The following is a 15,766-nucleotide window of genomic DNA, read 5'->3' as shown; positions in this document are numbered from 1 at the left end:
CTTGTGGAGGTTATAGACAGGTGAAGGAGACAGACAAAGCAAGTAAACATACCAAAAAATCTACAACTATATTTTTATTATATTAAGAATATATATAATTCTGGTAAGTGCTAGTGAGAAAATAACAGTTACTATGAGAGTAACAATCCCTGTTTTGTTCTGCAAATAATGCTCAAGGAGCTAATCTGTTCTCATGGTTTTATGTACTTTACACAGATTGAATCTCCATTTTCTTTCCTAAAACTTTATCTCTCTTTCCAACTTCAGCTCTTTAGCTTCCCGTGAACATCTCCATTTGGATATACCATCAATACTAAAAATAATTTTGTAAACTCTCCCACAAGTGAGCACTTGTATCCATCAGGGAACTACCATGCATTTGTCGGGTTTACTGAAAGGTGTAGGGTTTTTTTTTTTTTTTTGTCCTTCTTTCTTCATCTTCAGCTTTGACCTCAGTCTTGCTAATTTCCTCTGACATTTTCCTTGTTCTAGACTTTGTTTTGTGCTTTGGTGCTCTTTCCGCTCTTCTAATCTTACTTTACTTTTCATCTTGTTTGGTTAATACTTTTACTATCATCCCATACTATAGCTTAAAATGCACTCAGGTGGTAGAATTATTAACCCCAAGCCTTATTTTCTCCACATTATTTTCCTGTTTAAAACTATACTTGTTTTTTGACTGATATCCATGGGTCAGCAACATTTGTGGACATATTACCTTTAGTGAAATTAAGCAATAAGCCTGGTACAACCACCAGGTTCAAGTTACAGACACAAGAGAATATCTTGATAGATTTTATTTTTTTAGGTCCTTTATTCTAATGTTTCATCACACTCTGGTTATAATGTATATATGCCTGGAATTTTGTGAATTAGAAAAGGGCATATGCAGTGATGTTGAAGTTTACCTTATGCTTGTGCAGAGTGAGAGTTTTATGTAAAAATACATATACATAAAAGAAGGTGTTCAGCATGTATAAATAAAAATATAATATTAATGGGCTACAGTTATGTAAGAAGAGAAAAAGGGACAGAAGGGAGGTGATGGACCTTGCTTGGCCCAGCTGGGGAGGTGAATTGATTAAAGGCCAGATATACCAAAGATTATTGAGATTGGTAGTACTGGAGCTGGAAAGATAGAAGATGGTGATTACAGAATAGAAAGCTTGGAATTGGGAATTTGGCAGAGGTCCAGTAATTGATTCCCAGGGTTTAACCATGGGAAAGGGTGGAGGGAAGAATCATTGGATGTGAAGTGAAAGAAGTGAGGCCAGGTTTTAAGCAAATCTCCTATGCGATCGTTGGAGTCCCCAAGCATGAAAAAGCAATGGTGGGGAAAAAGTTAGTGATCTGGGAAGTAAAATGTTCAGTGACTGGAAGAGTGATTGAAGGCAGAACAGGTAACTACAAAAAGGGAGAGTAGTATTTGTAAACTCTGATGACACACACTTTAAGGGAATTATGGGTTTTTGAGGGAAAGAGAATGGAAATAATCTAGGAATGGCTATGAGGTACCCATATATCCTATCTCCAGGTCCTGTGCTTCATGGAGGTATGAGAAAAAAGTAGTCAAGGCTGGGAAGTCTACTTCGAGGAACCTAGTCCCAGTTAGGGAAATAGGATGACAGGAACTTTCTGAATAGAGACTGAAAACCCATGGTATTGTGCTCACAACTGACTTTCACTTGAGTTTAGAGAGCACAGTGGAAAGGTAGAGGCCAACAGGAGGGTGAGAGATCTGGTTTTAATAGGACATATATAGATCCATATGGGGATAAAAGCCCAGATGGTGATCAATAATTTGGGAGTCCTAGACATCTTTCATTGATTGACATAAAAAAGAGAAATACTTCAATCTCTAGAAGGGAAGCAAAATAATTTGCCACTTTAAATGAGCACTATCCAAGAAGAGAACATTTTAAATACAGATAACCCAGAGGAGAGAGACATGTTTTCAAAAATAAAAATGTCTCTCTAATTAGAGGAGAATTTACATGTATTTTTTGAAGAAACTAGGTAAAGATGTCAACAGTGATTTTTTTCAGTGCCTGGTGGTACTTTTGATGTATGTACTGACATTTTAGTCACCTATTTTCAGAAATAAATTCTGTAAAAATTTAGAAAAATTTCTTTTGCTGTACTGTATTTCATCCAGTTTACACAGCATGTGACATAACATGACACAAATCTTTTCCAAAATATTTCACTTTATTGACCTTCCTCAAAAGCAGAATCAACCTAGAGGGCAAATTTGATAGAGTATAAGTCTCAAAAGTGAAGCTTAAATTCATATAATCTGTATTCTCTAAGTGATATTTTGCTTTAATATCCAATTTTGCATTGAATCTCTGAAAGACACACTAAAGAAAATGATAAAAATCAAGAGCTAATAAGGACTGAAGAGCCTATCTACCTAATCGAACTACCTGACTTTTTGTATGGAGCAAGGTAGCCTGGTTTTCCAAGGTGTGACAGATCAGAATGAATGGGTTCTAAAGAAGCCAACATCAACATTGTCCCACTGCGGGAATAATGCCTGCCAAGTGCTCAGCTAATGTGCAATGAAAAAAGCAGAGAAAGTTCCAATTCATGTCTAGGTGTAAAGAATAACTTCACATGATCTGACAATAACAACCATTTAGTGGTTACTCTAAATGGTTACTCTAAAGTGGTGCCAGGTACCTATGTCAGGTTCATCATTTCTTTTGAATTTCTCAACTATTTTATAAGATAAGGCATTATTATCATTTTAATAGATGAAGAATTTGAAGAGGAATAAGACTCAATACTAATCTGACTGCCACTATACCTTTAAGCAGTTCACAATATTTCCTTTATCCTTTTCTACTAGAGCAAATTAAATTACAATTTTCAAAGAAATCCCTGAAAGTCTACTAATTTCTTTCCCCTCTTCAACCCAATGCTAAGCTTTCAGTCTTAAAGATGATTCTAGAAGTGTTTTTATTTGTACTTTAAATTATCTAATTCTCTGAGGACTTGGTGGACTCAGAGCACTCAGTGGCGGAGGTGGAAAAGGAGGGTAATACTTTAGAATGACTACCTAGGGTGTTCTTTTCTAATGAAATCACAAAATACTTCATAATTTCACTTGCTTCATTTTTATTGTCTTTTTAAATACTATGGAAAATTATTTTAAAGAAAAAGATATAATCATGAAGTTAACAGCAATATACTTTAGAAAACTGGTATTTAGTTGGTGGTAGAGGCAGGTTTTGGAGTGGTATAGGTGGATGCTGTAATTTCAGAATTAGAGACATCAAATTCATCATAGTAATAAGATTCTGTAGTTTCATATATGTAGTTATTATCAGGGTTAGTGCTGCTGTAGGGAAGTTCTGTTGTTTCATATCCTGACTCAGTGGTCATCTTGAGTATGGTATGTATGGTAAAAGGAGTTGTTTGCATGGTGGCAGGAAGAGTAGTGGCAGTAACAAGGGGAGGTGAAATCTCGGTAGTTGGAGCATTAGACGTGGTTGCAGCAGTGAGTGGAATGGTAACTGGAACTTGGGTTTTAGGACTGGAAACTGTGATATCAGAAGGAGTTGTACTTTTGAAGATGAGATCAGATGATATTTTGTTTGTGGTTGTAGCTGAGGTTGTGTTGGAGCTGATAGTGTAGTGGGGAGTTGTGGTGGCAATGGCAGCAAACGGAGTTGTGTTTAAGACTTGGGTTCTGGTGCTTACCACTTTGCTAGTTGGTTGCACCTGAGGTTTCAGGCTGGGAATGAAGGGAGATGGATATGGGTTGTCTGGAGAAAGATGTACATGTGGATGATAGTGGTGTGATTCAGGTTTGTTTTGAATGTGTGGCCTAATACAAGGCTTAATTTGTCTGGGTACTTTAATTAGTGGATTTGGTATCTTTTGACCAAGCGGATGTGGGTGTTGTCTTCGATTAGATGACTGTGGACGTCTTCCTTGACTAGATGGTTGTAGACATTTTCTTGGATTGAGCGGCTGTATACGTTTTCTTCCACCAGGTGCTTCTAGATGAGTTTTGGTGTGGCTTGGTATATTTTGGACAAGTGCTTTTGAATTAGGCTTTCTTTGTCTGGTTCTTCTTTTAACAAATTTATTAGGTTGTGGCTTGTTTAGGCTAGCTTTTTGTAGAGTGTGTGAATTAGGATTATGCTTCGTTAGTTGAGGTTTTTGCTGAAGGGCTGTATTTGAAAGAGATTTGAATGGCTTTATCACTTTTTTAACAGATGGATTTGGAGGAGATTGGGATTTTTGAGGCTGTTTCTTAGAGTACCGTAATTGACCAGGATGTAATGAATGGGGTCTATTGTGAATAGTTGACTTGAAATGAGGCCTTTTTTGAATAGAGTTATTTTGGTAAACTTGTGACTGCCTAGACCTACTTTGAGTTTTTGAACTGTTCTCAGTTGGACCTAGTTTTGGTTGGCTAGCTTTATTTGAATGAGTTTGTAGTTTTGCTAGTTTTTTTGGGATAGATGACTTTAAAGGAAGTTGCTTTTTAGGAGGAAGTAACTTTGAATTGGTTGATCTGCTTAGTGACTGGCTAGCTAAGTTTTGGTGATACTGAGGCAAGATGGATCTTGGTGGATTTGAATTTGGAAGAGGCTTGGCTTTAGCAGATTGTGATCGAGCTAGATCTCGACCAGATGAATGCAACTGTCGTCTTTGATTGAATCCATTATTCTTTTCTTGACTCTGACTGGCCTGAAGAAAGACATAGGCAAAATCAATTATACTTAATATCTCTATTGTAAAATATTAAATTCAAAGAATTAATAACATTTGTTCCTAATAGTTATGGTTCTGGCTCATAAAGAGACAAGGCATGCATTTAAAGTGAGAATCTCCTTTATTTTTTTATCTATTTGTGAGACAGACAAGATCTTGTTACTGGTACAAATGAAGATGAAACCTCTGGCCATTCATGCACATTATGTACTCAATGTTGTTTTTCCAGACAATCTTAAAAGATTCCCTCAATTTGAATTAATTTCTCTCTCTTCCATAGAATTTGGTTTCTGTTTCTATAATAGTAATCAGGACCTCATGTTAAAAAATTAAATATTTATCTAAATTATAAACTTCTAAATATTCTACAATAAATTTAAACTTCCTGGAAGAAATAATCATCTTTTTATTTCTCATGTCATCTTAAGTCTATAATTTTTGATACATATCAGACTCTGAATAACTTAGTCTTGAATAAGCGATTCTTTCTTTACTGAAAAAGAAGTTTAATTTAGGATAAATTAATCATATTGCTTAAAAGCAGTACAATAGTCAATAAACTCTTATTTATTATAAGTTTCAGTTAAAGAAGTTGCTGTTGATATATTTGGACCTTGAAAACCGAACTCATATATTATTATAGTCATCTACAATTCTCTATTACAAAGCTTTTTTAAAATTTCATACAATCTTAGTCCAACACATTTGTTAAATAAAATATAATATGAGAAAATTTTTGATTGATTTGAGGATGAAGAGCAAGAATAGTAGATTTTTGTATTAAGGGTTAGTGTTTACATCCCTTTGGATATTGGGTTGAGGATGAAAAGTAAGAATAGAAAATTTTTAAATTAAAGATTCGTGTTTATATTCCTTTGCAAACTCATTAAAAAAATCACCTCAGAGTGACACTAAGCCAAATAGAATTAAATTAAGTTTAGAAAAGAAAGTCATAAGCATCTTTGACTATTTTTAATATCTTTAAAATTTTTCATTAGTTAAGAAAAACTAATGCAAAATTTTAATGTAGTGTCATTCCTATCATGGGTAATTAAGAAATAAATATACTTGGAGGATAAATGAAGAGAAAGGAGGAAGGAAAAGGAAATTTGGGTGAGTCAATCTCATTTTACATGCTTTCTTTGAGTGATCTTTATCAATCATTTGTCAAATATTTAATAAATATCTACTATTACATATTTGCTAGTGCTAATGATGTATTATTAATGAACAAAAATAAAATAAATTCCTGGCCTATTAGAGTTTATATTTTAGTGGTAGAGACGATAAACAAAATAATTATTTTTTTGTATAATATAAATATAAATGATAATAATAATTATCAATTCTAAGAAATGATAAATGCCATGGTGAAAAATAAAGATGGTAAGGGTGTCCTGAGATGGGGTCATTTCCAATTAAAATTGGGTAGTTGGAAAGGATACATCATTAGTCCTTTGAGCAAAGACTTAAGGGTGGCAAGAGAGCAAGCTATGTAAATTCTTGGCAGAAAGTATTCCAGGGAAAGGGAATAGCAAGTGCAAAAGTAAGAGATGAGGTTAGAGAGGTAATGGGAGATGGGGAAGCTATCATATAGACCTTTGCAGGACACTGTAAATACCTTGGTTTATTCTCATAATGTGGTAGGGAAGTTTGATCAGACCAGTGACATAATGTAACTTGGCTATATTGACCAGAGACTGTGGAGCAAGGATGAAAGCAAGGACACCAGTCAGAAAATGCCTGAAATAGGCCAGGTGTGAGTTTATAGTGGTACAGATCAGGGTGGAGTAGTAGAGGTGGTGAGATGTTGATTCTGGATAACTCCCACAAGATTTTCTGAAAAAGATGAAGGGCACAAAAGAAAAAAAGAGGAATCAAAGATAATTCCATTATTTTTGTTTTCTTTTTAAAAGATTTTATTTATTTAAATAAATAAAATTAAGACACAGAGAGGCAGAGACATAGGCAGAAGAAGAAGCAGGATCCATGCAGGATCCAAGCCCGATGCGGGACTCGATCCCAGGACTCCAGGATCACTCCCTGAGCCAAAGGCAGACGTTCAACCACTGAGCCACCCAGGCATCCCAATTCCATAAATTTTGACCTGTGCAACTGGAAGATGTAGTTAAACATAAATAAACATAGGAAAGATTATAGGAGGGTCTAGATAAAATGGGGAATAGTGAGAAGCTCAGTTTTGGATATAAGTTAAAGAAGCTTATTGGACATCCAAGTATAGGTGCTGAATAGGAGTTTAAATATATAACTTCTGAAATTCATGAAAGAGGTCAGGCTGGGAATTTAAATTTTGGTGTTATCAGCATGTAGATATTATTTAAGACAATGAAAATGGATTTAAATCACTTAGAGGATAATGTAGATAGAAAAGAGGAGAGGTCTAAGGACTGAACTTTAAGGCATTGCAACATTTAAAGGTCAGGCAGATAAGGAGGAACAGGCAAAGGAGAAGGAATGGCCATGAGTAGGAGTAAAGCATGGATACTGGTTTTGTGGAAATGAAGAAACTGGTTTTGTTTAAATGGATTCAAGTAGGAGAAAGTGATTAACTTTGCCAAATGCAGCAGTTGGGGTGGTAGAGATAAAGACTGGTTGGAATGAGGGTAAGAGAAAGTTGGAGGAGAAAGAATACCCAGGTGCAGACAATTTTTCACAAGTGGGACAGTAGCTGGGAGAGACATGAGGGGAGTTGGTAGAAGTTTTCTTTGTTTTGTTTTCTTAAAGTAGAAGAACAAACTTTCATGTTGTTGAGAATAATCTAGTTAAGAGTGAGAAAAGGGAGGAGAGAAGGGGGGTTTTAGAGGTGATGCCCTTCAGTAGACAAAAAGGCATGAGATCTGGTGCATAAGGGAAAGTTTGGCCTTAGCAAGAGTTTGGGCTGCTCAAAATATATAGGTATGGATGAGAGTATATGGTATATCTACATATCTAATGGTGATAGGAACTTGTGAAGGTTCATTTTTAATTGTTTTTATTTTCTTGGTGAAACAGGAATTAACTCATCAGCTGAGAAAGAGGATGGAGGAAGAGGTGTTGGAAGTGTAGAGGAGAGGGAAAGGTGCTAGTTATCTAGAATAGTGAAAAAGTATATGGATAGAAGAAAAAGCAAGGAGGGGTTAATACTGGTAGATCATGAACTCTAATTTGGCTATGGAGAAAAGTGAGGACAAAAGGAAAGTTAGACAACAAAATAGGCTTAGAGGATTTAGTGCACAAAACAGGAGAGGCCTGGAAAGAATGAAGGGTTGGTTGGGTGGATAATAAGATCTTTCTAGATTGTAGGATCAGCAACGGAGGATAGATGTTTGGAAGGATTTTCTATGGGGATATTGAAATTACCAATAATTGAGACAGGAATAACATCAGAGAATGATAATGAGCCAAGAGCTAAAACCCTTGAGGAATGAGGATCAGCAACCTGGGTCAATTGATGACTAAGGCTGGACAGGCTCATGGGTCCTATAATAGGTGATGGGAAATTCAAAGCTAGTAATTTTCAAGAATGTGGGAGGGAAGAGACACCTGGGTGGCTCAGTGGTTGAGCATCTGTCTTTGGATCAGGTCAGTCATGATCTGGGGCCTTGGGAATGGGTCCTGAGTCGGGATCCCACAGGGAGCTTGCTTCTCCCTCTGCTTATGTCTCTGCTTCTCTGTGTCTCTCATGAATAAATGGATAAAATCTTCAAAGAAAAAGAATGTGGGAGGGAAGAACAGGCTGGAAGCAGTGATCAAAGGCAAGGAGGTCAGCCATCACAACAGGTCTAGTGAAGTGAGGCAGAGGGAAGAAAGCAGTCCCTACTTGAGGAAGCTGCAGGGGAAACCAGGCTCTAAAGGAAGAGCCTGATTGCAGTTAGCATGAAGAAGGATTGGGAACATTTAGGGAAGACATTTGGGATATAGGGTCTATCAAATTCATAGCTTCTACTATGATTTCTAGCCCATGTGCTACATACAGACTTTCAAACCTGAACCCCCTCAGCAGCTTTCTTCCTGAATTCTGAACTACTGTCAATGTGATGAAATGAGGACAAGTGGAAAAAGAAAAGAAAAACACTTAGATGCTTTTCCCTTAAATAATTCTACTAGAGCATATATATCTAAATGAAATTCTGCTTTAGTCACTTGATACTTTAGATTCTTATTTCAACAGTGCTATTGTTCCAAAGTAATTTTTGTAACCCCCCATTTTTTTTTGCTATTTGTCTTCATAGCTGATTAATTAAGCCCATGCAAAAATCAGTATTTTTTAATCACATATTGATTATGCATCACTTTACCACAGTGTTTAGAGTCAAAGACAAACTATAGTGAAAATTTTAAAAACATAATTGCAAGTCATTGTCCACTACTACAATTGGATAAGGCTGAGGAATCATTGTGATGAACAGGACTTACCGAGAAGCAAATGCTCAGAACCCATAGAATCTGGAATATGATTTTCATGTTTAATTGCTATCCTCTGAAAAAGCCAAAATAATTATTCTGTTACGCACACTGATTCAAGATTGGAGCAAAATTTTTATTTGCTCAACAGGCATAGCTTGGAAAAGTCAATATTTATGATAGGAATGAAACTTTTGATGATGAAGATGAAGAATATTTATAATAAATGCAGAGATCAACTTTTTATTTTCTTTTTTAAAGACTCATGAAATAAGACCTCAAATAATTCAAACATTGATATATTTGGAAAGAGCATTTCTCCTCCTGCAATTAAAGCTTGTCTATAAACTAAAACTCCTTTTATCTTATGAGGATTCCTGACATTTTCAGGCAGATCATAGCTATATATTACACAAACAAGGAAATGCATCATAATTTTCTTATTTGGGTTGAAAATGAAAAATCATACCTAAGGACTGATACTGGATTAAGAATTTTATGCAATTCTTCCTGTGTTCTCTCAGATTAGTTTAGATGTATCATGTACAATTTAGTCTAGCTAACTTTAGATAGAAGAAAGTAGAAATTGAAATGCTCACTCACTATTAAAATTTATTAAAAAAAATAAATAAAATTTATTTATTTATTTATCTATTTATTTAAAATAATTGCTAAGCCCAATGTGGGTCTCAAACTCACAACTTGGAGATCAAGAGTTGCAAGCTCTTTTGACTGAGCCAGCCAGGTGTCCCTGCTTGCGCCTTTTTAAAAGTTAAACACAATGAGGGTGGCTGGATGACTCAGTTTAGTGTTGGATTTTTGATCTCAGTTCAGGTTTGGATCTCACAGTCATGAGTTCAAGCCCTGTGGTGGACTCCATGCTGGACATGGAACCTACTTAAAAGTTAAACACAAGGCACATAAGGTTCTTATATATTTAAGAAATCATTAAAACAAAAGTAAGTTCCTCATAATGGGATATTATGTAAGAAGTACAGAGAGATGGAAGCTGTGAGAAGAGGATAGAGAAGTGTAGGGGAAAATAGAGCAGGGCAGCTGGGTGGCTCAGTAGATTAGGCAGATTAATTAAGGACCTGTCTTTAATTAATTTGTCTTAAGTATGTTTTCAGCTCAGGTCATGATCCCAGGGTCCTGGGATCCAGCCCCACATTGGGTTTCCTGCTCAGTGGGGAGTCTGCTAATGCTTATCACTCTGCCTGCCTCTCCCCCTGCTTGTGCTCTCTCTCTCTCTCTGTCAAATAAATAAATAAAATCTTTTAAAAAAGGAAAGAAAGCACAGCAGCAGAGGAAGGGGAAAAAATAAAGAGAATTGAAAGAGAAAGCGGTGCATTCAGGAAGGTCTTTTGTTCCTATTGTATGTGTCTCCCTGAGCAATCTCATCCAAGTGGGGGCTTCAGCAGCTCTAGGCCATGGCCTCCCAAATCTCTATCTATGCAACACATCTCTCTCTGAGCTCCAAAACTGTATGTCCTACTTCCACTGGATTTTCCCTTCGCATTTCCAACAGGGACTATCTGCAAAACTAAACTAGTAACGTGTCTCTCTCACCCCGCCTCATGTCCTTCTATAGCCGTTTCTGAATAACATTACCATTCACATACTAATATAAGGAAAAATATGAAAGTCATTTTTGACTCTTCACTTAGCAAAACTCCTCTTCATTTCACATTCCCCTCACACATTTCAGCAGGATTCACCAGTCATAATAGTGACCAAATCTTTTCTATTCAGTTCATTAAGGTTTCCTGATCCTGTCTTTTTGCCTTATTCTATGTCCCCATCTGTAGTTCAGTTTTTCACCATTTCTAAATGTATTATATAATACTTTCCAAACTGAAACTCAACTCTACTTTCCATCCTTCCTTCAACTCCTTTCCCTTTGTAACCAGAATGTCCTTCCAAAAATATGAATGCCTTCATGTTGCTCCTCTGCTTAAAATCCTTTGTTTATTTTCCACAGCTTCAGGACTAAATCCAAACTCTTAAAGTGTGCAAGGTTTTCTGCATTCTGTCTAATGTATTTTTTTAAGCCAGCTATGCCAGCATAAAGGACTGGCAGTTTTCTAAATACACCACGCTCTTGCTGTGTTTGTTGCTCTTACCTGGAACCTGCAATGGCTTCTCTGCCTCCTGTTGCTCCCATGAGTAGATAATTTCTACTCATCTTTTAAAACTTTGCCAGGGCCCCTAAGCCTTCCCATGCCCTCACATTATGCTCAATACAGTCCTATAAACTATACTGTATTATCTACTCTTTTTCCTACACCACCCCTACCTACATCCAGATTATAAGTTTCTTCTTAAGATTGGAACTTAAAACCCCCAAATCTCTGTATTTTTAGTGCCTGGCAAAGTACCTCCCACACTAATAGATGTCTCTCCATGGAGTGTAGGTTGAGAGTGAGAAGGATTGGTAGGTTAGGAAGCAAATATTTTAAATGCTCTTATATTTTTAATTTGAGTAATGTGCACTACTCTTTGAGATAAGGCTCTACTATAGACTAAACCTTAGTTTTTTTGTTTTTATTTTTACACTGTAAGATGGTCATTATTTCATTTTAAAGCTGAGTTTTTTAAAATGAAGTTTTTTTTTTTTTTAAATTGAATCCTAAAGATTTTGCACACAGAAATGACTGAGGTCCTATACATGACTTTCTAACTTCAGATATTTCAATTAGTTCAGTTAGTTAGCTTGAAATAATATTTATTTTTTGAGAGATAATGGCTGCCTGATTATATTTACATAGATGTTTAATTATTGCAAGTGTTTGGTTAAATAATTTAATTTTTTATTTTGTAGGGATAATAAATCATGGAAATAAAAAAATCACAGTAAAAAACATCTAAAGGAAGAAAGTGTTTTGTTCCTGTTCACTTCATATTTGGCACAGATAAAAAATGCCACAGGATGTATTGGAGGTCTTTCAGTATGACATTTATTTTGACAAACCTAACTTAGTTTGCTTTCTATTACCTGTTCTAGTGAGTACTACAGAAAATTAAGCTATTCTAGGAAGAAAATTTTATTTAAGGGAAAATTGGATGGAAATTTACTGCAAGTCTATTACATGGCAGGATTATGTGGTGCATGAAGAATCCAATAGTGAGCAAAGCAGAATTCTTATATATCTAAGAGAACAAATTAGGGAGCCAAGCAGCAATTAAATAAAGACACAAATAAATACCCAATTAGAAATGGTGATAAGTGCAGTAAAGAATAAGTACAGGTGCTATGAGAAGATATGTAATGGGACAATTCTAATTGAAGAGGGTAAGGAATACAAAGGGAAGACATTTGTAGCGTGAGTAAAGTTAGCTAGATATGGAGTATGGGAAGATGGTTTGAAGCAGACAGACAGCTAAATTTCAAGAAGTCCAGTGTGGCAGGAGGATAGTGGTCAATAGGAGGACTGGTTGAGATAAAGCTAAAGAAATGCCAGCAGTGAGATATAATGCAGGACTTCTTGAACCACAGTAAGGTCTTGGATTTGCATTTCATCTTTGTTTCAAGAGTTGTTCCAAAAGAACTGTTTGACAAAACAACAAAAGCTCTTTTCTCAGCCACATTTAGTTGCTGAAATTTTATATATATTAAAAAAATACTTATATATTTAAGTAATCTCTAGACCTAGCATGGTGCTTGAACTCATGACCCTAAGAGCAAGAGTCACATGAGCCAGCCAGGTGCCCCCAAAACTTTAAATCTTAAAAAAAAAAAATGTCCCACCACCTCTTTTTCTTAGGGCACATTTCAGTTTTTGGATCATTTGCAATTACAATCTTCTGGCATTTCTTATATATACCTTTGATTAAGAATTCTATTATAAACTGAGGAATTTTAGGTACCTTCCAAATAGAATGGATATTTCCAAATATCCACATACTTACCCTGTTAGGAGCTCCTTCTTGTTAGGTTGATTCTTACCAGCTACCGTATATGAGTGTCCTCTTGATGGTAATTAGAAATTAAAAAGAAGATTAAGAAGGAGAATTTGTAGGAAAATATGGGTGATTATACACAATCCCTTTGCTGGATTTCTCTTGGTGATACAAAAAAATTTGATGAACTTATTTCAAGTCTGGTGATCTTTTCTGAAACAATGGGTAGTTGTGAGTAGATATTGGCAGGCATCCTTTTACGTGTATTTTTTTCTTAGGCAAATAGAGATTCATATTCTTCCGGTGAACAGATTGTACATTCAGAGTTCATTTTGAAAAGTCTCTTAACTCTCTTGACTCCCTGGGGTGTGTCTATGGGAGGACCTGTAGGTGATGGAAACTTAGTGTCCTTGCTGTCCTTAAATATTTTATATAGTCTCCACCATGTTTTCTGGAGCAACTAAAATATCAGGAGAATTTAAGATTGTCTATTTTCGGGAAATGACATCTGGGGTTAGAGTTCATTTATATTTAATATTAGCAAGGTAAGCAAACTTAAAAGGAATAGTAAATACAAACAGGAGCTACTTACCCAACCTAGATTTCCACCATCGCTCCATGCTAAATTCCAGGGACAGTATAATGTCTTATGCAGTGTGATGCAGTCTTCACTCTCTAATCAAATGTTTGAACACCCAATACTTGTGAAAAATTAAAGTGAAATGAACTGAATGAAATAGGTGGATTGTTTATAATATTATGACATTAAATGACCAAATTTGTGGAGACAGTTATGTGGGAGAGTTAAACTCAGAGAGATGTTACATTAATACAAGTTATTCTGTTTTTTAAAAAAGGTTTTATTTATTTATTTATTTGAGAGAGAGAGAGAGAGAGAGAGAGGGGGCACTAATGGGGTGGCAGAGGATGGCAGAGGGGCAGAGGGAGAAGGACAAGCAGGATTCCCACTGACCAGGGAGCCTGATGTGGGGCTCCAACCCAGGACCCTGGGATCATGATCCAAGCCAAAGTTGCCACTTAACCAACTGTGGCACTCCCACAAGTTATTTCTTCTAGTTAAAAAAAGTGTGATTCCTAAGTATAACTTTTAGTATATTTTTAAGTTCTTTTTATGTGTTCATTTGGGACTTTAAGGTTTTCTTATTTAGATAAGCATCTTAAATATTGATTAATGCTAAGGCTATGTCAAACGACTGTTGAACTTGGAGGGTGTTAACAAAACTACAGGTTTTGTGCTAAATATAACCTTTATATTGGAATTTCCTTTTTCTTTTCTGTACTACTCCAAACTGTCCTTCATGTTGGAAGTTGCTTTAATACTTGTGTTCAATATTTCATTATTTGTTTCATTCATCTGTGTGCTCAGGGAAGAGAGAAGTTTCTTAAATTAAGCTGAAGGACCTTGGAGAAGTCATGACACTAACTGCATCTCCCAAAAATCTCCAGGGTGGAGTGAGCCCACCTGGCGATATGTGCAAGATGATCAATTAAATGTGGAAGGAAAATTCTAGAACTTTGTCTTTAATTAAAAATTAAAATAAGCATTACTGGTATCTAATATAGGTATTAATTAGGTTCAAATGTCAAACATTCGTATGTCATGTTTCTACTGAGGAACATTGGCTTTTTGTTGGTAGACTACTGAGTTAGTATAATAAGGCGCATGTCACAATGTTTTGCTTAATTTGGTATTATGCTTGGGAAGATATATGTTGAGAAAAGAAGAGAAAAGAAAGGAAATAGAGGGAGAAGTAGGCTCCCTGTGGGGAGCCTGATGCAGGACTCAGTCCCAGGACCCTGGGATCACGACCTGGGCTGAAGGCAGATGCTCAACCACTGAGCCACCCATGTATCCTGTAAAATATGTTTTAGAAATATACCTATAAGTTTTGTTGTCAAAAATTATTTGTGTCTCCTAAATAAGCTCTCATGCTTAAAAAACTTGGAAAATAATACTCTAAACTATTTGAAAACCTTCCAAATGGAGAGTTTCAGTGGGTTAGAAATACAAGACCATCTGATTAGTTTATGAGAAAAACTGATTGATATTAGGAAAAGAGATATGATGAAACACTTATAAGACTTGGTGAATTGAATGGAAAACAGGTGTCATGATTCAACAGTTATAGCCAATCCAAGATGGGCATGATAATTTGATATGTATGGCCCAAATGTTCTGTTTGGATCTACATTTACTTGTGAGGTCATGTTTGCAGCTATGATTGCCTACAAAGCCTATTTTTATTTTTATTTATTTATTTTTAAAGATTTTGTTTAATTATTCATGAGAGGCACAGAGAGAGAGAGGCAGAGACATAGACAGAGGGAGAAGACAAGAGATACATGCAGAGAGAGAAGCTGACTCCCTGCAGGGAGCCTGATGTGGGACTCAATCCCTGAACCAGAATCATGCTCTGAGCCAAAGGAGATGCTCAACCGCTGGGCCACCCAGGCATCCCAAAGCCTATTTTTATTTTTATTTTTTTTTCCAAAGCCTATTTTTAAAATAAACTGAACACAAGAAAAATTTTGAATTTCTGTATAGTATTAACTACCTATAAAAACAATAGAGTTAATTTCATTGCTCCCAGTAAAAGAAACTTTTAAAAATTATTAATATATTTACTAAATGTATTTGTTATAACTAACAAATAAAATAAAAATTTAAAGCATGGGGATCCCTGGGTGACTCAGTGGTTTGGCGCCTGCCTTC

The 15,766-nt window shown here is 35.8% G+C and overlaps 1 protein-coding gene across 1 annotated transcript; it reads right to left on the bottom strand.

Annotated features, from left to right (window-relative positions):
- Nucleotides 1–3,103: 3,103 nt before the first annotated feature.
- LOC112652299 (immunoglobulin A1 protease autotransporter-like) lies at nt 3,104–13,364 on the bottom strand. The gene is made up of 3 exons (XM_025435824.3): nt 13,042–13,364; nt 9,145–9,208; nt 3,104–4,704 (listed from the first exon to the last, which is right to left on the bottom strand). The coding sequence occupies exons 2-3, from the start codon at nt 9,190–9,192 to the stop codon at nt 3,211–3,213; spliced, it is 1,542 nt and encodes a 513-aa protein (XP_025291609.1). The 5' UTR covers nt 9,193–9,208; nt 13,042–13,364; the 3' UTR covers nt 3,104–3,210.
- Nucleotides 13,365–15,766: the final 2,402 nt, after the last annotated feature.

Source organism: Canis lupus, chromosome 13 (assembly GCF_003254725.2).
Source record: "Canis lupus dingo isolate Sandy chromosome 13, ASM325472v2, whole genome shotgun sequence".
NCBI classification, from domain to species: domain Eukaryota; kingdom Metazoa; phylum Chordata; class Mammalia; order Carnivora; family Canidae; genus Canis; species Canis lupus.
This window is presented reverse-complemented; position numbering and strand designations above follow the sequence as displayed.

What these genes read in the sequence shown, in the direction of transcription:
- LOC112652299 (XM_025435824.3), bottom strand. Translation starts at nt 9,192, where the DNA reads ATGAAAATCATATTCCAGATTCTATGGGTTCTGAGCATTTGCTTCTCG. An exon ending in TTCTGAGCATTTGCTTCTCG is followed by an intron (nt 4,705 to 9,144) that starts GTAAGTCCTGTT and finishes GTCTTTCTTCAG; the next exon opens with GCCAGTCAGAGTCAAGAAAA.